At 38.8% G+C, this 25,490-nt stretch overlaps 1 protein-coding gene across 2 annotated transcripts in view; it reads right to left on the bottom strand.

The window, feature by feature from the left end:
* The window catches only part of IFT56 (intraflagellar transport 56), a 71,381-nt gene extending 47,799 nt beyond the window's left edge, over positions 1-23,582 (bottom strand). The window contains exons 1-6 of one of the 2 annotated variants that reach the window (XM_069087326.1): positions 23,440-23,582; positions 21,799-21,936; positions 8,254-8,346; positions 6,539-6,653; positions 4,123-4,172; positions 305-450 (exon numbers count right to left, since the gene is read on the bottom strand). In XM_069087326.1, the coding sequence (XP_068943427.1) occupies positions 305-450; positions 4,123-4,172; positions 6,539-6,653; positions 8,254-8,346; positions 21,799-21,936; positions 23,440-23,442 (545 nt within the window). In that variant the 5' untranslated portion in view covers positions 23,443-23,582. Of the gene's footprint in view, positions 1-304; positions 451-4,122; positions 4,173-6,538; positions 6,654-8,253; positions 8,347-21,798; positions 21,937-22,298; positions 22,636-23,439 lie in introns of those variants that run through there. The other variant, XM_069087325.1, reaches the window with a different exon arrangement.
* Positions 23,583-25,490: the final 1,908 nt, after the last annotated feature.

The following is a 25,490-nucleotide window of genomic DNA, read 5'->3' as shown; positions in this document are numbered from 1 at the left end:
AGGAATGCAGAATTGTTTTACAATGTAATATATTTGTATTTCAATATTAAGAAGCCAGGAGATGACACCTAACAGGGTAGGATGACTGAAGATGGGACATTTCAAACATAGGGTCCAAAGACCTAAAGTTAACATCTAGAATTTTACCATATCAAGATAATCGCGCTATGACTACCAAACCTAACTAAGAAGACACACAAGGTGGGAAAACCATATTCAAAAGGCATTTGGTTTTAACAAAACTATTTTTTTCTATAAATAGTGTTCTATCAAAACTAATAGACTGAAGAGGTAGGGCACAAACCGGTTATCTAGCAGTATTCGCTTGTAGATATCAATAGCTTCTTGGTAGTGAGAACGCATATAGTGAATCGATGCCAAACTCAGCTGATCTTCTGTAACATCCTGAAGATTCTGGTGAAAATTCATCAATTTCTTCTCATCGTTGAACTAAGATACAACGTGATAGAGAAGACTTGTAAGATTCAACTGTTAACAATACCAAATTAGAAACCAATTACAGTCAACTATTGTATGGGCAGAGTTTCCCTTTTCCCTGTCACTCTCCTGTGTTTTTATTTCCATTTCCTCTCTACCTTACTCATTTTTTTCTGTCTCTCCCTTCTCTGTCTTTCTTTACAGAAAAAAAGTAAAAAGAAAAGCCTCTGGAGAATTAGCTTTGCAAATACAAGTCTATAAAGTGAGAGTGAAATATATGTCTATTAATGCTTTTGTCTTTACTCCAACATTGTACTCTTCTCTGCCATTGTTCCCTTTCATTTCTTCCTTTTGCTTCTAATTTCACATTATCTCTACTTTTCTCTTAACTGATTAGCCATAATATAAAAATAATGCATATTTCTTATTGTTTGCTTTATTGAATAAATCTCCAGGTTCATGGCTCTTAATCTTGTTCCTCCTCTCCATGAGGCTCGTGGGGGCTGCAGGTGGCCTAAAGGATTAAAGCAGTGCTCCTGATCTGTGCACCTACTGTTTTAGTTGGCTACTAAAAAGATTTGTTTTAGGAACAGCAGAAAAAAATGCTACTTTCTGCATTCCAGTACACTTCACAAGAAAAAAAAACATTTATTCCCTCATATTTGGAGTATAAAGCATCTGTTAGGAGGTTTCCTTGAATATTAAGTACAATAAGAGGGAAGAGAGAAGGTGATGCACGGGTCAATAATCACTGTACTAGAAAGACTCAAATAAGAGAAAGTTCATTAGAGTAAATGAGGTGAAAGCAGAGTGGACTTGACTAAAAAGCTGTGGGTTCAAGCTCCTGCTCCACACTTACTATCCAATGCAATCTAAACCAATAAGAACTTATTAAATGCCTACCAGGTGGAGGAACTAGGCACAAAAAGGAAAGGAAAAACAGGCTGTGCTCTATGGGAGTTTCCATTCTATTTACCCAACAATACACACAAATAGAGAGATAGGTAGGTGTGTATGTATATGTGTGTATACAAACACACATACATATGTATATGTGTGTATACAAACACACATACATATGTATATGTATGTATATTATATGTGATATATGCATCTATGTATACATACACACTTTTTTTTTAAGGAGGTGGGACAGGCTACTAACAATGAGGGGAATCAGGAGAGGAATCCCAAAGGTTAGGCAGGAGGTGGTCCATAAGCAGGTTCATAAAGGAAGCCAAGAATTTCAAGAAGCGGAGGTGTTGGAGGAGTGCATGCTAACCATTATAGGCAGTGTGAGCAAAGGCACAAGAGCAGGAGATAAAATACTGAATTTGGGAAACAGCAAGGAGGCAAACTTGGCAGCATGTAAAAGGGAAGAATGTACGACAAGCCTAGCTGAAGCCAGACCGTGAAGGAATCTGGATACCAAGCTGAGGAATTTGTATTTTATCCTAGAGGTAACAGGGATCAATGTGGTGTTCTTACAGAGGCTCACAGGGTTCAGAGTTCAAAGGAAACTAAAAGGTAATCACCTCAACCAACTGCTTTATTTCAGAGAAGGAGAATGTAACTCAGAGGTCTGGTGTCTTGTCCATGATTATTCACAAAACTCACTTGTCTACAAATCTGACTCCTTTTTTTCTCTTGAGCATCAATCCCACAGGATCATAGGTTTAGGGCTGGAAGGACTTTGAAGGCCATCCAGCCCTACTCCGTCATTATAGAAAAGAGGAAATAAGGCATAGAAAAATTAAGGGATTTTTCCCAGGATCACACAACTACTAAGTGTCTGAGGTGGGATCTGAACCCAGGTCATCATGACTCCCAGAGCCCAGCATCTGCTCTGCTATACTACACCACAGAATCTCTTTCACAGACTGCCTACTGAACATTTCAAAGTAGATGTCCAAGACACAATGCAAACCAAACATTCCTTTTTCTGTTGAAGGTAGTCTTTCAGTTCATAATCTTAGTACTGTCCTTGACTTCTTACTCTTAACCTCAACTGGTTAACAAATCTTGCCATTTTTACCTCCAAAACATCTGTCCTTGCCAGCCCCTTCTCTCTACTCACAGAGCAACCAACCTTATTTAGGTGCTCATTACTCTTCTCCTAAACTATTGGAAAGGCCTAACTGGTATCCCTATCTCAAACTCTTCCTCACCAAATCCATCCTCCACACAGCTGCCAAAGTAATTCTCCTTCAGCTTAGATCTGACCATGTTACTCCTATATTAAATAAACTCCTGTGGCTCCTTATAGACAAAAGAGAACTCCTCTGGCTCTGAGAGCCCTTTATAACCTGACTCCAATCTCTCATGCTAGCCTTATCGACGTTGCTCACCATCCTGCCTTCTACAATCCAGCCACACTGGCCTTCTAGGTGTACCTCACACATGGCCCCTCATCTCCCTTCTTTGCACAGGCCACCCTTCATGCCTCGAAGGCACTCTCTCCTCACCTCTCCCTCAGTGAATCCCTCACTTCTTTCAAGATGCAACTTAAGCACCATCTTCTAAACAAAGCTTTTCCTGGCTTCCTCAACTGCTAGGACTCTCCGTCTCTAACTACCTTGTATTTAGTTTCTATTTATTCTGTATATACTCATATATGCATGTTGTCTACCTCACTAGAATATGTTACTTGAAGACAGTTAAATTTTTTGTATTTATGTCTCCAGCACTAATACAATGCCTGACCCATAGAAGACACTTAATATTAAAAAAAAAATTACTTTGATTGATCAATAGCAAGCTTCAGAGGCAGAATCTGATCATTTAACAAAAATTACTTCAATTCTGCCTTAACATGATAATTGGATAGATTCAACTACTATTTTTCAAACTGTAGCCTAGAACAGAGATCTAATGATTCCAGTTACCACTTGTCTCAATTTTGGTGATCAACAAGCAAATAATATGAAAAGAGGGCATTTAAAATCATTCTTACATGATAATGGGATCAAAATCATCATTGTAAGAGTTTTACAAAATGAGCTGGGGTGATAGGAGTTTAGAATGCAGCTGATTCAAATTGACCTTCTTAATGACTACTTCCACAAAGAAATTGAATTCCAACATCTACAACTATATTATAAGGGTAAAGAAATTAATGGAAGAAATAATCCTGCATAGCTACAGTCCAGAGGTGGGGGACCTGTGGCCTTGAGGCCACAAGTGGCCCTCTAGATCCTCAAGTTTGGCACTTTGACTGAATCCAAACTTCACAAAACAAATCCTCTTAACAAGAGGATCTGTTCTATGAAGTTTGGACTCAGTCAAAAAGTCATGCCCAAGGACCTACAGGGTCACATGTAGCCTTGAGGCTGCAGGTTCCCCATCCCTGTGGTATAGTCCATATTCTACTTGTTCTGAAAAATCAGTGAAAACTTCCAGGGGCAGCCAGGTGGTGCACTGAGTAAGAGCACCAGCCCCAGAGTCAGGATGACCCGGGATCAAATCCGGGCTCAGATACTTAGCACCACACCCAGAAATAACTGGCTGTATAACCTTGAGCAAGTTATTTAACCCCAATTGCTTAATAAAAAAATAAAAAAAAAAAAAGAAAAATTCCAGTATCAAGATTTGGCAGGCTTTCTATTAATGTTTATAATGGAAGGGAAAAGGAAGACAGAAAAGGAAAAATAGGCAACATACACAAATTAAGCAGAAATATAATACCTTGTGAGCCAAGTGGAAGAGAAGACGATTTTGGAGTCGGCTTTTGGGAGCTAAAAGAAAATACAAGCTGGTTGTTAGAAAACTGAATGGTCCATATCAGACATATACCTTTGATGGAACAGAAGAACCCCTGAGTTGTATTTTTACAACTCCTACCTCTGATTCTCAGAAATCTCTGAAATAATAAAAATCTTGCCACTTCAGTCCATGCCCCCAATCATTATGGGGGCATTAGCAGAGGGAGCCAAAAAGGAATTACCCTTGAACTCTCAGCTTCCCTTAATCAGATGCTATTGCTGTGGCCCAAAGCAGAGCTCTCCAGGCCGAGTGCAGAAAGCAGTGACACTCTGCTTTATGTGGTTCAGCCCATGCCAAACCATACACTGACTGGAAGATACAGTCACCTCAGCAAATGCATTTGTATTATATCCTGTGGCTTCTTCCTGATATTCTTTCTTTGGAATTTTCCATCCCTATTCCATAAAAGAATCCCTTTCTATCCTCTATTTATGTATCTTGTATAATCCCTCCATTACTTAATAAGTGCATTTATCTATTTATTTATTCATGCCAATATCACAGTCCTCTGAGGAGGATATATAGGAGACTCATAAACTTCCTATGGAGAGTTTCTTTTCTGTTTTTTAAGCTTGAAGACAAACTCCCAAAGAAAATCAACCAACAATTATTTATTGGTAATCTGTAAGTCACAGGTAGGGAAATTAGAGAAGTATGAGACAGAATCCCTGTTCTCAAGGAGCTTACAAGCGACTTAGAAAGCAAAAACTCATTGCAATAGCCTGAGGGTTGGTCTCCCTTTCACAAGTCTCCCCTTGGTCCAGTCCCCCTTCCACAACTGTCAAAATGATCTTCCTACAGTGAAGTTCTGACATATCATTCTCTACTCAGTAAACTCTGGTGGCTTCCTGTCACCTTCAGTATCAAATAAAATCCACTTGGTTTTAAAAACCCTTCATAAACTGGCCTTCCTTACCTTTTCAGTCTTCTACACCTTACACCCACCACATACTCTTCAACCCAATGACGCTGGCCTCCTTGCTGCTCCTCAAACAAGATGCTCCATCTTTGGACGTTTGCAGTGGCTGTCCCCATGCCTGGAATGCTCTCCCTCCTCATCTCTAACTCTTGATTTCCCCAACATCCTTAAAGTACAGCTAAAATACCACCTTCCACAAGAACCTTTTCCCCATTCTCCTTAATTCTAGTGCCTTCTCTCTCTTGATTATTTCCAATTTATCCTGTACATGGCTTAACTGTACATACTTTTTTATGTGTTGTCTTCCCCATATACTGGGAGCTCCTTGAGGGCACCTCGAGGGACGGTCTTTAACTTTCTTTGTATCCCCAGGGCTTAGCAGGGTGCTCAGCATATAGTGCTAATGCTTACTGACTGACATTAAACAATCAGAGAACAATATATGGCAGTATATAAATATTAAATTATGTGGTATGGAAAAAGGAAAGCAAGGTCAATGTAAACTGGAGTTGTCACAGTTTTTGTGAAAGACTTGAACTAAAATTAATTCCAAAAAATCCTCTCAATTCTTTAATACATTCTTCCCCAAGTTAAATAAACTTATACCAGGCAAACTGTCCTTGGACTTTTCTAAGTTTCAATTGGTTCTCCTCTAACTACTCTCTACAACCTTTTTTCCCTACTCTTTCCCTCCTCCCCCAATCTTATATGTGTACCCCACATCAGGTCTAAATAGTCTTGAGTATAGTTCTTCTGTAGTGACTATGAGGATAGGGGTTAGGAGGTGAGCAAAGTTTTTTAGTTTTAGTAGTCAAGTTTTTTCAACTAACAATTCTGACCCTACCTTTTAGAAAAGGATAAAGCAGTTAGAGAAAAGACAACCACAATATGTATATCAAATAAATTCAACTTAGAGCAAGAACAATAATATCTTGTTATGAAAGGGCTTGGGAAAAGGACTATTATTGTCCTTTCTTGTCCCCTATAATCATCCTCCTTTTCTGTTCTAACAGTATCTAATTCCTATCTCCTTAAGTTAGGAAGAAGAAATACTGCCCTTTCCCTCTTCTCCTAGATACTGGCCAGGGCTAGAGATAAAGCTTAATTTTGGGAGGCTGATAATCTTGGGGAAATTCTCTTTCTTTAATAGATCTGTAAGATAGGAGAAGCTATGTTAGCTGTTATTCTGGTAGCTACTTGAAATAGCACCTGTACTATGCTTAAAAACAGGAAAGAAAATCAGCTCTCTCAAACATAAAGCACCACAAATCCATACTAGATATTATATAAAACACACATAATCTTACTAATTTATCAGAAAATTTACTTTCTGCTTTGGGAATAGGGGAAAATAAGTTTTAAAATCTCAAAAAACTGCTGCTGCTGTAGAAAGTAATATAACTGAATGGCTCATCTCACCTTTAAAGCCTGCTGTTTCTGCTTGTTTATACATCCCAAGAAAGAAGTAGGTACAGGCCAAGTTCACCCAAACTTCAGGATTACAACCCTCTTCCTTTGTCACAGATTCATATTCCTGAAATGTGGGACGTTAAACTGTTATATTTAAGTAATAAAGAAGGAATTACCTTTTAGGAAATCATGGATTCCCTTGTTCTTTTCTTTCCCTGAAAGGTTAAGCAGCATGCTAGAGTGCAACCTACTTAATTCTAGGAAGAATGCTGCCCCACTCACCTCAAACTTTCTCCTCTTCTGAAATTGATCTAGGATTGAGAGCTGTAGAGATGTCAGGCTGCTAAAATTTTTGGTCTTGGTCAACAAGGTATACAATGGAAGGCTGCTAAGGTATATTCCTTTTGTAGAAGTAGACAAAATAATGATAGCTAATATTTTCATAGGGCTTCAAAATCTGCAGAACACTTTACATACATTATCAACTTGGGGGCCTCACAACAACCCTATCTATGAGGTAGATGCTACCTATATCATTATCCTCACTTTATAGACAAGTAAACTGAAGCTCAGATAGGCTAAATGACTTGCAGATGATCTCACAGCTAGTGTGTAAAGACAGATTTGAATACAGGTTTTCCTTATTCCAAGCACCAGCCTGGTCCTAATTTCACTTCATGATGCGTCCCCTCTATCTTCTCAGTTCAGATCCCTTAAGAGGTAAAGATTATAAATAATGCTGCTTGCACAAGCTCTTAGAGTTAGGGAAAGGACCTGGGGCTGTGACAGATTTTATTGGCATGGGGGCTCCCAGAGGAGAAGCCACCTACAAAGCTGGGTCAGTACCATCTCTGTAACTCAGTCTTGGGTAGTTGCCCGGGGGTCACACTGCCACCATGTGGCAGAAACGTGCACTTGAAGTCATGTTGCTCTGGTTTCAGTTGGCTCTCTATCCACTATGCCATGCTGCTGATAAGTTCTTAGCTTTACTTATTTGCATAAAGAGATTTTATTTTCCACCAGGGTCGCATTTTGAAATTCATGTTGCCAACTATGCTTTTCTGATAACCTTTCAATTTCTTAAATTTATTTTTCCAAATGTCAGTGTTCCATTTGTTTTCTTTATGATGTTTCTAGTTCTATCTTTCCTTTCTTCTCCAGCCTCCACAAGTAACTAACTACTCTGTTCCAGTAAATTTCAGTTCAATAGGTGTTTTCTTGAAACATCTACAACCATCTTGCTTGTCCTGGTCCCTTTTCTTCTTCAGTCACTAATTAATTAAGTCCCCACTTAATTCTTAAGACCCCTACACCAATTATTAGGTTTCTCAAGTATTCTATGCTGTACCTAAAGAGCAAGAACATATGCTCAACTGATCAAATGGTTCTATTTAATAACTGTAAAATATGTGACAAATAGCTACTGAACCCTGCCCACTGTCAGTGCTTATATTCTGAGCCACAATCCTATAGATTAGAGACACTGACCATATGTAACATGGAATAACCAAATGGAATAATTTAAAAGATAACCATGCTTCAAAAAGCAAAGATGTTATTTTCAAATGAGAAAATCTAAATAAATATCAAGTGATAAAATTTTGACTTCCTCAGGCATGAAAATAATCAAGAAAAGTACAAAGAAACAAAGATTTTCTTCACATGAAACTTTGTCAAAGAATTTCTAAGAAGAAATCACAACTCAAAATTATTTCTTTACTAACCTCCAAAGCTCTCTTGTAGTCACCCAGATGAAAAGCACAATATCCAATCCACAGATCAGCATCCTCATCTTGCTCTCCCACATGACGTTTGAACTTCAAGATTTAATGATATGGTGAAATAAACATTGAAAGTTAAATCCTTTAAAAATATTAAGGTAAATTCTCAATAATAATGAATTATAGATGCTGAAGTTTTAGTAAAACTCTTAGTTTTAGTTAAGATTATATTCTGGTAAAATCATCATTATATTTATTTATGTAATGATTTTTACTTAGAAAATACATCTACTAGCCTTTCAATTCTGTGAGATGAAATAAGTAGGGTACAGAGAAATCACATGACTTACCTTAGACCATATAGTTGGTTTATGGTAAAACTGGGATTAAAACCTAGATCTCCTGGCTCTTGGCCCATGGCTTTTTCCCACTAGACCATACAATACAAAAGAACATAAGAACTTCTATAAATGGCTCAGACCTTGTGTCCTTTGGTCCAGTAATCAAATTTGAACAGTAGTACAAAGAAATGGTTGGTTTGGTTTTGGGTTTTTTTTTTTTTTTGGCAGGCAAGGTTGACTGCAAAATGTTAAAGGACATATTCTAAATGTTATATTTTCCATCAAGAACTCATAATACGTTTAGTACTCTCAAGATTATGAAAACTTTATTTAAGCTCATTCATATTTCATTTTAGGATGTCAGAATACAAAGCTAGAAGGGACTCCAGAGATCTCTAGACTATTATTGCATTTTACAGAAAAGGTCAGAGACAAAGTGACTGTAGCTTGTAGTTTACTATCTTCCATGTAAAGTATAGCTTAATCTTATTTGTTTTAAGTTGACTTTTTTAAAGCTTCAAAGTATTCTCCTTAGTTTCAGTACTTGACGATTGATTGTGCCTGCCCACATTCAGTCACTGATCAATTTAGAGCATATCCTCTTGGACTTTGTCTCTATATACTGAAGAGACAATCTTATTTTATTAATATTCTATCCCAACATTAGGGTACTTCTCAATATTCAAGCAACATTCCTCCAACAAAATATATTGTCTGAAAATGGTTAAGCCAGCCTGCCAAAATGAATTATTATGGCTTTTATAGTTTACCATTTAGAAACATAATTAGTAAAGGCAAATTTCAGAGCAAGGGCAACCGTAGTCAAGGGCAAGCAACTACCAAATGGGACCAAGGGGATGATGAGAGCATGCAAATCCCTTTTGGATTTCATTAGGGAGAAATAATATATATGCAATTAAGTTCAGTTTTTAAGAGTAGAAGGAGAAAAATGTTCCTGCAGTGGCTAAGGGGATGGGATGCCTTAGTTGGAAGGGACCTTGGGGGCCACCAGGCACAAACCAATGCCTCTGGTGTCCCAGGCTCTTCCTAACTTCCCAGGACCTCTGAGAGGACTCCTGAAGAGAAGGCAGTAAGTACCATGAGGATTTCTTTCCCTCACCTGGGTTGTGGAGTGGGGAAAGGCCTGGACTCCTTGGAAAGGAGGGAGAGAAGGGAAAGCCTTGAGGAGGATAAGAGAGAAGATTTATTCTTGTGAAAGAGAAAAAGGTGAGAGGCTATAATCTGTTGCAGATGGGGTCAAAAGATGCTCTTCTAACTCCTTAGCAGGAGTCAGAAATGATGCTCCCCTAACCGCCTTCATTCAAAGCTGAAGTGGTATAAGTATTAATTATTTATCCCTTTAAATTCCCTGTTCTATCCTACCCTGAAGCAAAAGAATAAAGGCAATATGCTTTTATTTTTGGCTGGTACAAACACTGTCCACTGTATTTGAGCCAGGTTTTGGTGAAGAAGCCAAATCTTCCTTCAATTCATTTCAATTTTATTTAATAAGCATTTATTAAGCACCTATTATATAGCAGGAAATGTACTAACCAAACAGTTCCTCTATGGAAATTTCAATAATAATTCAAAATCCTCTAACTCAATGATCATTTCTCATAACATTCAGATCAACTCTTCTGAAATTCCCCAAAATACTTTGGGACTATTATTTGCCACTTGATTATTATAATTCTGCTATATTGAGGTTGCTGATTAAGTATAAAATTTCTTGTGTGCTGACACTTAATAACAATCTCCAATCTGACTGCTTCAGAAATATTTTGTGAATAAAAGTTTCCCTATTATTTTCCTTAATAAAAAAATAAAGTAGAGAACTATGAATTCAGTCTACCTCCTTTTTACCTCTCATTATACCCATTTTCCTCTGATTATCTATGTGATTTTTTTTCCTTTGAAGATATGTGACACTGGGCAAGTCACAATCTTTTCCTCTCAGTTTCCTCATCTGTAATAATACTAGAATTAATACCTTACATTTATATAGCGCTTTAAGGTTTGCAGAGCACTTTAAAAACATTATCTCATTTGTGAGGTAGGTGTCATTTTTATTTCCATTTTACGGATGAGAACTGAAGCTTAAGGAGATTGTGATTTACCTAGGTCACTTAGCCAGAAAAGTATGCAGGGCATAACTCAGACCCAAGTTTCATTATTTCAAGTGTAACATTCCATTCAAAACATAAGGTTAAAATTTAAGATCTGTTCATTATTCCACAGGAAGGTCCCTAGCTCAATGGATGGAAGACTGACAATTTGTGTAAGGATATGGGTCCATACCTCAGAGCCATACAGGATGAAAAGGCACTGGATGGAATTTCAATCTGTACCACTGATTAGATGAAGTGTCATCAATATGACCACAAAACCATCTAGTATCAAAATATTATTTATATTATAACTAGAAAAATGAGAATATTTACAATTGAATTAGAGACAATGAAAACATGAGAGGTACTTACTCATCTTGCATCTGGGGCTATTTTATAGGCATAGTGGTTTTTCTGAGTGGTACAAATCTAATTCCTAAATAGCTAATTTTTCATCTCAACCACAACTATAGGTGAAGCCCTTTTTTTCTTTTAAAAAAATTAATTTTCTTTTATGTTATTCTCAACAGAAATGAAAAGCAATAAAATTTGGAGAAGCACTAAGTGAATGGTTGTGATGACTTTCAGAGGTTCCCAAAGTGGGCAATACTGCCCCTGGGGGGTGCTGAAATGATGGGGGGCAGTGTGAGAGAGGGAGCAGTAGCCTTGGGTGCAATTGGGAGTCACTGAATAAAAATAAGAGGGCAGTGGAAGCATAAGGACAGAAGAGAAGAAAATTTTGCTTTTTTTTTTTTGCTCTTTTTTTTGGAGGGGGGAAGGCAGGGCAATTGGGGTTAAGTGACTTGCCCAAGGTCACACAGCCAGTAAGTGTTAAGTGTCTGAGGTCACATTTGAACTCAGGTCCTCCTGACTCCAGGGCTGATGCTCTATTCACTGTGCCACCTAGCTGCCCCTGAGAAGAAAATTTTGAAAAAGTGTTCATACATATTTCCTGTTGTATAACAGAGTTAAGGTTGTAGTGATTACATTATTTTCCAAATAAATACACAAAATGCAAGTTATAACCAATCAGTGGTCAAGTTCATTGACAGGTCTTAACATGCAAGTGTTGTCAGGCAAGTGTGTTGTGCATTGTCGGGAAATCCTGAATGCATTGGCAGGAATATGTGCATGTAATGACTTGATACAATATTGTGTCATGAAAATTACAGTGCAGGAAAAAAATCCCCACAAACTTATAATAAATTGTTAAATTTAAGATTCATCATTTTAAAAAAATGTTTTGAAATGACACAAATTAATAAAAAAGAAAAAGTCAAAAAGTTAAAAAAAGTGACTGCCAGAACAAATAAGTTTGGGAACCTCTGCTTTAGCAATGTCAATCTATTCTTTTTCTTTTCTAGCTATTAAGTCCCTATTTCTAGGTAATACACATCACTATAGTTGAATATGTGCATGCACTAAATTAAATTGTCCTAGTAGTTAGAAACTGTACACTAACCCATAGTAAACTATCCTTCAAGTAAGTGTTTATTATTAGGTTTGGAATTCCTCATAAACTCCTCCTCAAATACTTTTTTTGACTTGCTTAAGGGAATACCCATATTGATTCAGTATTGAAATTTCAGTTTTCATTTCATCTGCTTCTTTTTTCCTCCTCTTTCATTTTTTGAAAAATCCCTTTTTTCTGTATGATAGCCTCTGATTCTTGAGAGTTAACAGTCAGTCAACAAGCAAATTTATCAAACATTTATTATGTACTAGGCTCTGAAAGAAGGAAAGAACATGTCTGGATTGGGCAATAAATTTCAATAGCATGAATCTGATAGAAGAGGCTATTGAGTAATGCAACAAATGAATGCAGGGTTTGTTTGTTCTAAATGGTTTTTAAAAATTCTTTTCATATATTTATTTATCCCAAATTTCCAATAATTGATCTTTTAAAGTGCCCAGGTTGATTATAGGGAAGAATTAACTTTGGTCTATATCTTATACAATGCACTACAATAAATTTCAGATGAATAAAGAACTCAGCTTTTAAAAATTATTTTTAATATCTAAATAATAAAATTATCTGATCTGTGAAGGAGAAACATTTGATTATTTAAGAGTGGAGGATTAACAGGGCGGCTAGGTGGCACAGTGAATAGAGCACCACCCCTGGAGTCAGGAGGACCTGAGTCCAATTCCGGCCTCAGACACTTAACACTTACTAGCTGTGACCTTGGGCAAATCACTTAACCCTAATTGCCCTGCCTTCCCCCACTCCAAAAAGGGGGGAAAAATGGAGGATTAATCAGAAACAAGATTGATTTGTTTGAATATATGTATAAAATATTAATAAACCAAATGTAACAAATATTAAACAGAAAAATAACAAACTGGGAAATATATATACATTATATATATATATGAGAAACACAACTAACAAAAAGTTTGCTATTTAATATCTAAAGATCCTATATATAATATCCAGAATCTATCTGATAAACAATTCAGGGGAGACAGTTTACAAAAGCAATACTCTAATATAATTAAAAGGACACTGGCCTTGGCATTAGTCTTGAATTTCAGTCACAATTCTGCTACTTGAAAATGGCATGATCCCTCTGAGCCTCAACTTCCTCATCTGCAAAATCTGTATAGTAAAAGCTACCTTGCAAGATTATTGTGAAGCTTGAATAAGATCATATAAGTGAAGAATTCTGTAAACTGTAAATTGCTTTGTAAATTATGCCACTGTTATTAGTATCTGTAAATACAAACAGTAATCACTGCAACACTAACAATGAAAAGAAATTAAAAGTAATTCCCATTTCTATAGCACTTTAAGGTACTATGCCACGATTTCAACTAACAGAAACAAATAGCGAAACTAGCACAGGAATATGTTGTGGATGGTACTATTCATTACTTTGATAATTCTGGAGAGCAATCTGACAATACACACAATAAACTCAGTTTTACTCAGTAATTCTAATTTGGGGAATATGTCCCAAGGTATTAAGAAAAACAAGAATTATACTAAGATTTTTGTAGTAGTACTAATATATAAAAAAATTATAAAAAAAACAATCCAAATGTCCAATTAGAGGGAAATCACTAAGCAAAATTATAGTTTTAATGTCCGTCTATACAGAGAACCTGGAAAGGCATTTCCTCACACAGAGAACCTGGGGAACTTGTATCTGGGATATTTGTGATGACGTGTAAGGGAATACCTTGGAGAGACGGTTTAGGTCAGTCACTACGTGATGAAGTGGAGGCTCTTTGACTGCCTACAGAGAAACTTAAAAATCCCTGACAGCTTCTGGCCCCTCTACCTCGCTTCAGCTATCTTGGGGGAGCTTGGTGACCAATGAAAGGATTGTGGTCAGATTCAAAGTCATCACAGGACTGTCACCTCAAAGAACAAGGACTTATCAGTATCTGTGCTGCCTCTAGACATGAACTTGATGGGAACAACCCTTGTAGGAAGGAAGCTGGTGAGCCTAAGGTGGTATGGGAGAAAGGATGTCCCTGAGGTACAGGGAAGCAGGAGGAGGGGGAAGGTAAAATGCTTGTGCTTTGTCCTTGCTGTGTCTGAAACAAATACCTTTTGTAATAGCCATCTGATGGTAAGGGGTCTAATGGAACTGGAGCACTAGTCACAGGGTCCCAAAAATGAGGTGGGGAACAGTCAATCAGGTGTTGGCTTGAGCCAATGTCCTCATAGAAGAGGATGCTGTCAGACTCCTTAGGGTACCCTAAAGCCTGAGGCTTGGAGAGAGTAGTGCCAGAGCATCCAAATTAACACAAGAAGATACTGCATACATCTCCATACAATCCACCAATCAACAAGTGTATTGTTAATATCCCAGGAATGATGGTAGGCCCTTGAGACACAACTACAAAAATCACAAAGCTGCTTCCTTTAAGGAGTTTATACTCTATCAAAGAAGACATGTGTATAAATATGTATAAGTGTGTGTATATGAAATACATACAATGAACACATGAGAACCATTAAAGTTAGTTTAAAATAGCACTAAGATTTTTGGTATACACTCTATATGTATACATATAGACTGCCAAGGACTCACTGCCATGTCTGATAGTTGTGCCTACTCTGGTGCTAAAGCCACTCAGAATTACAAGCTTGTCCTCTTTTGGCACACTGCTGATGAGGGTCTCCAGGTCTTTACAGAATTTTTTTTTACCTGAGGGCTTGTCATGGTGGCATGGCACTTTCCTGCAAGTATCAACTGCACTGTCATGAGTCTGTCTTTCACTCCTTTTGGGAGGCACACAAGCTTGCTGACTAGATTAGATCTGATTACAAAACCTACACCAGCTTCACGGTGCTCCCCTTCATTCAACCATTCCAGAAAAATGTGTATCTAGCTTTGACTTCAGTAAGCTGGCCTTCTTTTGCTAGCCTTGCTTCACTCAGGGCTGCTATATGGATGCATACCTGCTGCATTCTCTTGCAACAACAGGTTGCAAGTCACTCAGTCTCCTGAATTTCATGTTGTTGCCAAGACTGTGTGCACACTCTATGTACTAATGGTAAATAAAATCATCTTGGCAAAAAATTTTGTACTGCACTGTCCATATGTGTAACCACTGGTCATAGTAAGTAAAGAAATTTTATTTTTTGCTTTTTGGAGGGCAATTGGGGTTAAGTGACTTGCCCAAACTCACACGGCTCGTAAGTGTGTCAAGTGTCTGAGGCAGTAAAGAAATTTTGAATGCTGTGGATAAGTGCATTTACCTTGGCACTATACTTTCCAGGGTGTCCATATTGTTGAAGGTGGCTCATGCATTACCAGAACTAACTCAGTCTTTGGAAGGCTTCAAAGGAGGGCAGTGATATTAGGCTGCCTACCAAACTGAAGGTCTACAAAGACACTGTGATGACTTCATTGTTGTATAGCTATGAAACCTTGATAGTCCATCAGCGTCATGCCAGAAAACCAAACTGCTTCCATTTGAATTGTCTTGGGAAGATTTTGAAGATAGACCGGCAAGATAAGGTACTGGACACTGAGGTTCTCTCTCAGGCTGAACTACCAAGCATTCAAACTCTACTTAAGAGAGGCAATTCTAATGGGCTGGTCAAGTAGTTAAAATGATGGAGAAGTGCTCACATAGAGGTCAGAAAAAGCAGTAAAAAGAAACTCTCAAGATCTCTCTGAAGAATTTTAGAATCAATTGTGAGACATGGGAGGTGGTGGCACAGGACTGCCCAGTATGGCATGCCCTCATCAAAGAAGGTGCTGTACTTCATGAGCAAAGAAGTATCACAGTAGCAAAAAGAAATGAGCTGCACAAATCTGGAGACACACCCATCCCAAATGCTCTAATGGACTACTTGTAACCAACCTGTGGTAGAGCCTTCCCAAGTCATACTGGACTGATCAGTCATAGCTGAATACACTTTACCCTGACCCCAACATCATGATATGATTGCTCATCTTAGAAAACAAAGGAAGAACAACGACAATGTATACATACACACCCATAAAATAACAAGCAATTTTGGTAGGTAAAACACTAGCAGTGGAAAGGAGTTAGGAAAGGCCTTACATAGGAGGCCATACTTAAACTGAGCTTTTTAGAAAATAAGAATTTCTAAGAGGAAGAAGTGAGGAGGGAATGCATTCCCGGTGTGGGACACATCCTATACAGAGGTATGGAGATGAGAGATGGGGTACTGTGTTGTGAAGAACAGCAAGAAGGCCATTTTGGCTGAACTTTAGAGTGCTTTATGAAGAGTAATGTGTAATAAGTATAGAAAAATGTAGGTTGGATTCAGGTTATGAAAGGCTATAAATGCAAGAGAGGTTTGTATTTGACCCTAGAGGAAACAGAAATGACAAGAGATGTTAAGGTAGTAAAATCAGCAAGATTGCAGCTAATTGGATATGAGGTAGGGTAAAGGTGAATGAGGACTAAAGGATAACTCTGAAGTTAAGAAATGTTAGTATGTTGGTGCCCTTGACCAAAATAAGGGAGATCAAGAGGGGTAGATTTTAGGGGAAAGATAACTGTGAGCATGCTAACTATTGGGTGGTTCCATGACATTCAGCTCAAAAGATCCAAATGACAGTTGGTTAATTGAGACTAGAGCTCAAGAGAGAAACCAGGGCTTGATATAAACATTTGGAAATCATCTGCATAGAGATGATAACTAAGCCCCATGGTAGCTGATGAAGTCACCAAGACAAATTTCATTCCATGTGCAGACCATGTCAACATACTAAAATTTGTACATGAAATGTTAAGTGGAAAAAAGTAGAACATAAAAGAGTATGTATGCATTGGTACAAATATATGTATGTACATTAACAAAATTTGGAAGGAAATATGGAACCGCACAGAGTTTAAAATTAGGGTTTTTTTTAAATTTTCAAATGAGAAAATCCATAAAATATTTTGTTAAATCTCAAAGTTCTATAAAATAGTAGTAGTAACAGTATTCCACAGAACTGCTTAAATTCATTTTTTTTTTTTGCTTTTTTTGGAGGGGGGAAGGTAGGGCAATTGGGGTTAAGTGACTTGGCCAAGGTCACACGGCTAGTTTTTGTGTTGTGTCTAGTTCTTGTGTTAAGTGTCTGAGGCCGCATTTGAACTCAGGTCCTCCTGACTCCTAGGCCGGTGCTCTGTTCACTGAGCCACCTAGCCGCCCTTTAAATTCATTATTTAAAAAAAAAAAAAAGACTGTTTCTTGGGTATCATTTGCTTTAAAAATATATTCCTTGTTTCACATGACTACACATGTATAACCTATGTCAAATTACACATCTGCTCAATGAGGGGGACAAGGGAGGGAAGGAGAGAGAATTTGTAACTCAAAGTTTTAAGAAACAAATGTTAAAAATAATTTTATATGTAACTGGGAGAATATTAAATAACTCAAAAAATTAAAGGCTTTATATATTACATATATATACACAAATGCTATATATATACACACACACATCTATATATATTCCTTTTCTGATCCAAATCATGTTATTGTTATAGTTGTCTTTTCTGAAAGTAAATAACTACAGGATGTATTCCTTTCTTTTCTCCTGACAAAATATTGAACTTAACTTCACTGAGATGCTTTTTATAGTATAATATATGAAACATGATAATCTTAACTTTTTAAAACCTTTCCTTCATCCCAAGTAATTTGATACAAATAATTTTTTTCTCCTGCCTATTTCATAATGAAAGTCTCTGGGGTAAAAGAACTAGTTAGCAAGAATATGACAATTACCCAGGCTTTAAATAATCTTTGCTAGGCACAAAGTAGACACCATAAATACTTGCTTGATTGGCTCATTAATTTCTCACTCTTCCATTACATAAAAATAAGAAGTATAGCCTACCATTTCCTCTTCCCCCATTATTCTGTCATTCTAATGAAAGTATCACACCTTTCCATTTTCATACATTAAAAAATTTCTAGGACTCTCTTCAAGATGGTGGAATGAGTGAAAGAAGAACAGCCCAGTTCTGAAATAACTACTCTAGCAAGAACATGAAAAAAATAGAGGATAGGATTACAAAAAGATAAAGAAACCCAAGGAGAAAACTGCAGTTCACTGCATTTTGCAAGCCCAAGTATACACAAAGACACAGCCAGAAGCTTGCTTTCAACTACTACAGAAGGGGTCCACACAGAAAAGACCCAAGAGCATAGATCTTAGAAGCCTTCCAGCTGTGAATCAAGGAGCAATCTAGGGAAGCCTAAAGTCTGAAGCTGTATCCCAGGAACAGGGAGAGTGGCACAGACTAGCATCTTAACAAGGATTCTTGGAGCTTTCAGCTATGTCTTCCTGACCATAATCAGGACCAAGAAGCCTGGATCAAAGCAGAGAATAGAACAAGTAGGAGGTGGGATAGGAGGGAGGGAAATATAGCCAGTCTTTTACAATATATCCACTATGGAAATGTTTTACATGGCTACACATGTACAACCTATATTGAACTGCTTATCTTCCCAGTAAGGGTGGGTAACAAGGGAGAAAGGGAGTGAATCTGGGAATGAAATCAAAGTTTTAAAATCAAATGTTTAAAAAAAAACATATATATATATATACATATATATACTATTATTAATAAAATGTTACATGTAACTGGGAATAAGATATACAGGCACTGGGGCATAGAGATCCACCGTGCCTTACTGGAAAGTCAGAGGAGGTATGGGGGAAGATATGGGAGAGAGCAGATTGGGGGAACGGTTATTCAGTGGGATTGCTGTTTTGGGGTGGTGGGTAGGGGAAAAACGGGGAGGAAATTTGTAACTCAAAATCTTGGGGAAATGAATGATATAAACTAGAAGTTAATAAAGCATTTGATTAAAAAAAGTATTGGAAGGAAAATAAACATCTTAGTACAGGAAGGGCAAAACCTTACTCAAGTAGCAAATTCTTCGAAAGCTGGATTGAGACAAAAATATCATAACAAAATCAAAAGGTTGAAAAAATATAATATAAAGAATTTTATATTAAAAATTAGTGACCTGGAAAACAAGTCAAGGAAAGATAATCTGAGAATCATCAGACTATTGAAAAACTTCACCCATTAAAAAAAGTCTAAATACCATATTTCAAAAAATCATAAATGAAAACCTCTCAGGTCTATTAGAACCTGATGGCTAAATGATAACAGAATCTACTAGTCACTTCCTGAAAGAAACCTCACAAGGAAAACTCCTAGTAATGTCACAACCAAAATCCAGAACTTCAGGTCAAATAAAAAAATATGGAAAGAATCCAGAATGAAAGTGTTCAAGTACCCAAGAAGAAAGTCACAGTCAGGATCATGTAAGATCTGGTAGCTACAAAAGGAAAGGAAACCTTGGGAAATTATATTTCAGAGGACAAAAGATAAAGGCTTAATACCAAGAATAATTTAACTGGCAAAGCTGAATATAACTGGGGGGGGGGGCAGGAAAATCAGAAGAGTCTGTATAATGATGAAATATTTATATTCTAAAGTAAGCAAAAGAATAATGGTTCTGTTAGAACACTAATGTCTTCAATAGTGATTAATAAATCTTAAAACCATCTAGGACCAATTTTATTGTATTTTTAAGATCTTGAGAGAAAAAAGAAAAGGGAAGGACTAGGGAAGAAAAAAGAGGATGGAATTTATCTTCCATAAGCAGGGTACTTATATAGAAAACTATACAAACAAGGAGGAAAGTGTGGGGAGAACAGACTAAATACAAATCTCATTTCCATCTGAACCCAACAAAGGAGAGTTGAATACATACATAGGATATAGTGTAGAACTACATTAAACTCAACAGATAAGCAGGCAGGTACCAGGAGAGAGTGGGGAGAGGAATTAAGAAGGATTATAGATTCAGGGAGGTATTAGTCATAAATAAAACAAATTCCACCTTCCTAGGGTGGTCTAAAAGGAAAGAAAGAAAAGATAAGAATCTATTTTCAGGGACTGGGCAAGGGGAAAAGAAGACAAGTAGTGTAATGGAAGTTTACCGCATCAAAAATAAATGTTAAGCACACCTCTCTGAATACCTCCTTTTTCTTTATAAAGAGAAGGAAAGGTACCAAAGAGAGGAAAAAAGTATAAAAGAATAGGATAGAAATATACAACTAATAATAATTTTGAGTGTAAAAACAGAAAAGGGTAACAAAATGGATTAGAAAGCAGACTCCAACAGTAAGTTTATAAAAAACACATTCAAAACATATTCACAAGGTCAAAATAAAAGATGGAGCAAAATCCATTATGCTTCAGTGAATTTTAAAAAGCAGAGATAGCAATATTGATTCTAGATTCCAAAATAAAAAATTTCTAACCTACATCTTTCAGGATAGCTTACCCACTTAACAGGCATATGCACCTTACCCAATGGTTCTTTCCCCCTAAATTTAGGCAAATTCCTAAGTCACTTTTAAAAAATATCAAATTCAGATCAGTCTTTCTCTTAACACAAAATTCCCTAGAAAACCACCTCTCATGATTTGCAGTATTTAGCGATGGAGGAATAAAGGTCTCTGCCCAGTCAATTCAAGAATAACTATTAGGAACCCCTTAGGGGCTAAATAAAGACATCAATGCAGAATCTTCTTTTAGTATATCACTGAATTTAGTTATGATATCTTCAAGCAGCCCTAAAAACCTTGAGCTGCCTGCTCCCCAGGTCACTGCACTTTGAGGGTAAAGATACCTTTCTGCTTTAGAGAAACTGAGATATTTATAGTAATAAGAATGTATAACATACATAAGTATACATGACATCAATCGTTAATGCTGACTGAACGAGAATAATTTTCTTGCCTAGAAAAACCTACTCCTGTGACAAATACAATCCACATTATCATTATCATCATAAGGGGGATACATAATGTTAGGTGTTCCATTACAAAAATAAGAATAAAACATAATCAATCCATCATAAAATAATAAAACATAATGCTCTTAAAGAGACAAAAGTTGAAAAAAATACATAATAACAAACAGCAGAATGGTACAGTATACTTAGCTATTTATATACTTAGGAATAACATGGTTGGAGTGGTGCTTTAGAAATGATTTTGGCATCATGCCACAAAAAAACCTTGACTAGGCATTCTTTTTCTATATCAGTGTCCCTCTATCTATCCTGCTTCAACTTTAGGAGCCCCATATTGTTTACTGAGAAACATTTCTAAAAGCTAGTTACTTTTTATTACAATAAATGTGTCAAAATTCAGAATTCTTTCAACTTACACAAAATGCTGCAACACATATTACAAGAAAATTATTAAGTGGCCAAGGTTTGAGCTGAACAAAATATTTAATTTGTGTGAATGATTATTATATTAAATGATACTTTACCACCACAGCATTGAGACCAGTTAAGTTTTCTATCAACCATGGGGTAGATCAGACAGAATCTAGGTATAAAAAAATATTTAATCTTCAAAAGTTATACACTAGCCTGAGGTCACATAGTAGGAGCTTAATAAATGCTTGTTAATTGCAAGTTACAGGGTCAAGTCAGAGTTTTAGACGTGTGTAAAAAAAATGGACAATCATGTGTTAGTATTAGAATCACAAAGTTAGAGCTGGAAGAGACCTCAGTAATCACCCCCTCATTTTACATATGAGAAACTGAGGCCCCAAAAGAAGTTAAGAGATACCTCCAGTAGGGTAATGGCTCCAGTGAAATCTCTTTGTGATAGCAGCTCTTCTAGTTTTGGAATCTTTCTTCCTTTCTTCTTCCGTTTGTCAATTTGCTGTAGGTCTCCACCTACAGCAGGCTTGGCTCTTGAAAGCATCTGAAAAGGACAAGTAAAATAATAAAAATAATACTGTGGTCTGAACTTGGCTTTATCAAAACAGAAACAAACAATTCTAGCATCGACAGATCCTGTTACAAAAGAATTCCAAGGGACTGTTGAAATTCCTTCCTTGGGATCAAGATAAATATAAAAAGAAATAAATAAAATAAAAAGAAATATTCTCTCCAACCTGAAATATTTATGTTAAGTAAATTCTTGCTGTAATAGCATTTCAAAGGATCACATTTAGAAGTCATCTGGTCCAACCTTCATTTTATAGATGAGAAAAATAAGACCAAGGTTAAATGATTTGCCCAAAGCCACACAGGTAATAAGAATCAGCATGGAGTCAAACCCACTTCCTCCAGCTCCAGAGACTGCATTCTTCCCAATGTACCAGTGAAGAAGCAAAACCACCGTGCAATGCTAGAGGACGAAGGAAGCGGGTGCAGAAGCCTTGGTTTTCCGCTGCTTTCTGCTCCTCCGCTGAATTAACCGGTTTCTCGGCGGTCTCTCCCCACACTCCCAAGCTGCCCTCCAGGCGGAGATCTGCAGCTTCAGCGCTGCTTCCCTCACACTCCCTTTTCCAGGCTCTCCATCACAAGGCTCTGCGCTTCCCTGCTAATCTGGCTACGGGCAGAGGTGATGCCAGGGCCGGTGGTATCCGTGGTGATAGAGGAGGTGGAGGAGGGAGAAGAGGAGGAGGAGGAGGAGACCGAGGGCGGGGGAAGGAGATAAAAGGAGGGTGAAGAAGGGAAGAGGAAGGAGAGAGAAGGAAGAGGAGGAGAAGGAGGAGGAGATAAAGAAGGGAAGAAGAGGAGGAGGAAAGAAAGAAGGGGAAGGGAGAACAAGGAGGGAGGGGAGTATAAAGGGGAGAGGAAGGGGAGGAAGAAGAGAGGGAGAGAAGGAAAAGAGGAGTGAGGAGGAGGAAATCAAGGCACGGAGGAGATGGGGGAAGAAGAGAGAGAAGGCAGAGATGAAGGCAGGGAGCAGAGTGAGGAGGAAGAGATAAGGAGGGGAGGAGGAGGAGATAAGGAGGGGAGGAGGGGAGAGAAGGAGGAAGAGAGGGAGGAGATCAAGGAGAAGAAAGAAGGATGAGAAGAGAAAGGGGGAGAAAAGGGAGTGAGTGGGGGAAAAGGAGTTGGGGGAGGGAAGGAGATCAAGGGGAAGGAAGAAGAGGGGTGAAGAGTTCTAGGAGGAAGGCAAGAAGGGGAAAATAAGTTGAGGGGGGAGGGAGGAAGGGAAGGAGAGGAACTGGAGGAGGGCAGAGGGGAGTGAGGGTCTACGGGTACGTGTCGGGGTACGTGTGTGGGGCTGGGGTCTCTGACACTGCTTCCTCCTCCGGCGAGGGATGATCCCGAAACAGCCCCGCCAACCAGCCGCCGGCTCAGTCAGAAGCTAGGGGGTCCCAGGAACAAGTCGCGCCCCCTCAGCCCACCCCAGGTCCTGGCCAGGCTTCTCCGCCCGCCCCGCGGTGGAGCTCACCGCCGGGACACTCACCATCTTGGCGACTGAATCGAGCCCACTCGGTGGAGAAGAAGCAAAGGCCCCGCTCTGGCCACTCGCTGCATCCGCGCTCCCTCCTCCGTTTCCACGGCAACCCGGCGGGGGGGGAGGAGAGGGCGCGAGGGAAAGCCAAACGTTCCGTCGGGCAGAAGCGTCCTCCCGAGAACTAGATCCCCAAGGCTCTTGGTTCCACTCTGCTTCAGGCAATCCCCAAAGAGCTTGCTTTTTTTCTCTCTGAGAGCCACCCTAGGCCATCTGGCCGGCTTTTGGGTTCTTTTTATTTTTTTTTTCTTTCGCTTCCTCGGTTGCCATGGCTACAGAATTCACCACCTACAGGTCATCTTTCTAGCAATGAGCCTCTCTATACCTCCCCAGCCAGGCTAGAAACCAGACAGATCCTGTCCCCAGGAGTCTCCTGAAGGCTTCCCAGCTGCTTAAGAGAGAGTTAGCATTTGCAGGGCGCCATAAGGTTTGCCGAGCGCTTTAATGCGTCTTTCTTATTTGATCTTTACACCAGCCCTGTGAGGTACTCAGTCAACTAGCACTTGCACTGTGCTAAGCCCAAAGAATACCAAGGTTAAAACAACGATGACAGCAGTCTCTGTTCTCAAGGAGCTCAGTCTAGTGGGGTTTTAGTTGAGACAAAGGAAGCCCGGGAAGCGAGAGAGGCCGAACGTGTCACGCAATGGCGACGGGGAAAAGGCTCCAAGTGGAGAGAGAATGTCCGGGGCAAGCTTGGCCCAGTCGGCCAGGTCACAGGTAGATGCTGTTACTACCGTTCCTATTTTACAAATTAGGAAACTGAGACAGAAAAGTATTATTTACAGGACGAGGAAACTGAGAATGAGAGAGGTTAGGTGATGCACCTAGGTTCACACAGCTAGCCAAGTGTCTGAGGCAGAATTTGAACTCAGAACCTTCGGAGGGCCACTTCCCACAACGAGATACTGAGCTGCAGGTCAAGCCGGCTTAACCTTCAGGAGCCCACGGTCACCGCCATGCAATGCGGCAGCATCAACACTAGAGGAGTACTTGAGAGCTATAACTTTAGAAGCCGACTATAATTTTAGCTCTACAACACCTCGGGGAGGAGGCTGCCGACTAGACATGATGGACAAAATGACATCCCCCTCTCTGGGCGTCAGGTTCCTCACCTGAAAAAAATAAGAGGTCTGAACTAGAGGATGACTGAGCTTTCTTTGAGCTCTAGTTCTCCGACCTCCTTTGGAAGGATTGTAATTTTCGGGGAACCACTTCCGGTGGCGACGGCGTTCTTTCGCTTCCATAGTAACCCGGCAGGCGCTGACACGTGATCTCTGCCTGGGTCAGGGAGCTAAACCCAGGGCAAACTCTGCTCCAAGTAGACAGTGGGCCCCCTCAGCCGAGGGCCGAGTACATGCAGAAGTGCCGAAGGTACCCGCGGATCCGGTATTCCCTGGGTCATACACAGATAGACGGGATCTCAGAAACTATCCCTTATATTTTACAGATAAGGAAACTGAGGCCAGGAGAGGTCAGCAGTTGTAGACACAGAAGCAAAGTGGCTATTTGAATTTAAGTCCCGCCTCCAGCCCTCCTGCTCCACACAAGGCTCCCTCATTTGTGAGCTCACCGGGGGCCTCTTTTCTCTCCAGTACAGACCACAACCTGACCTAACCTTCTTGTCCAGTCCTTTATGTCAATCCTCCATAGAGACTCTGTACCCAAAGGATTGGAGACCTTCTGAGTCTTTTCACATCTTTTAGAGGATGTGTTATTCTTTGTTTTGGCTGCATGGCCAAACCACTTCCTTTTCCTGTCATACTCGTACCAATTTTTGGTACAAATCGTTGGCAAATCATTGGTCTGTCGTTTCATGTCAATATTAATGTGTCTCCTTATATCCAATAGTGTATCAACCTGTTGTTCTTTGAACTACTCACATTTCGAACTTCACCAAAGAAACTCGCCCTTGTGGCTTGATTTTTGTTTGTTTGTGTTTTAATGGTGGTTCTCTGCATTCTCTTCTGCACCTTTGTTACCATTATCGCAGAAGCAGTTGAGAG

Source organism: Petaurus breviceps, unplaced genomic scaffold (assembly GCF_028583685.1).
Source record: "Petaurus breviceps papuanus isolate PSGF00001 unplaced genomic scaffold, PetGlider_PUasm1.0 181, whole genome shotgun sequence".
Taxonomy (NCBI): domain Eukaryota; kingdom Metazoa; phylum Chordata; class Mammalia; order Diprotodontia; family Petauridae; genus Petaurus; species Petaurus breviceps.
The sequence above is the reverse complement of the archived record's forward strand: the minus strand, read 5'-3'. Positions and strand labels throughout refer to the sequence as shown.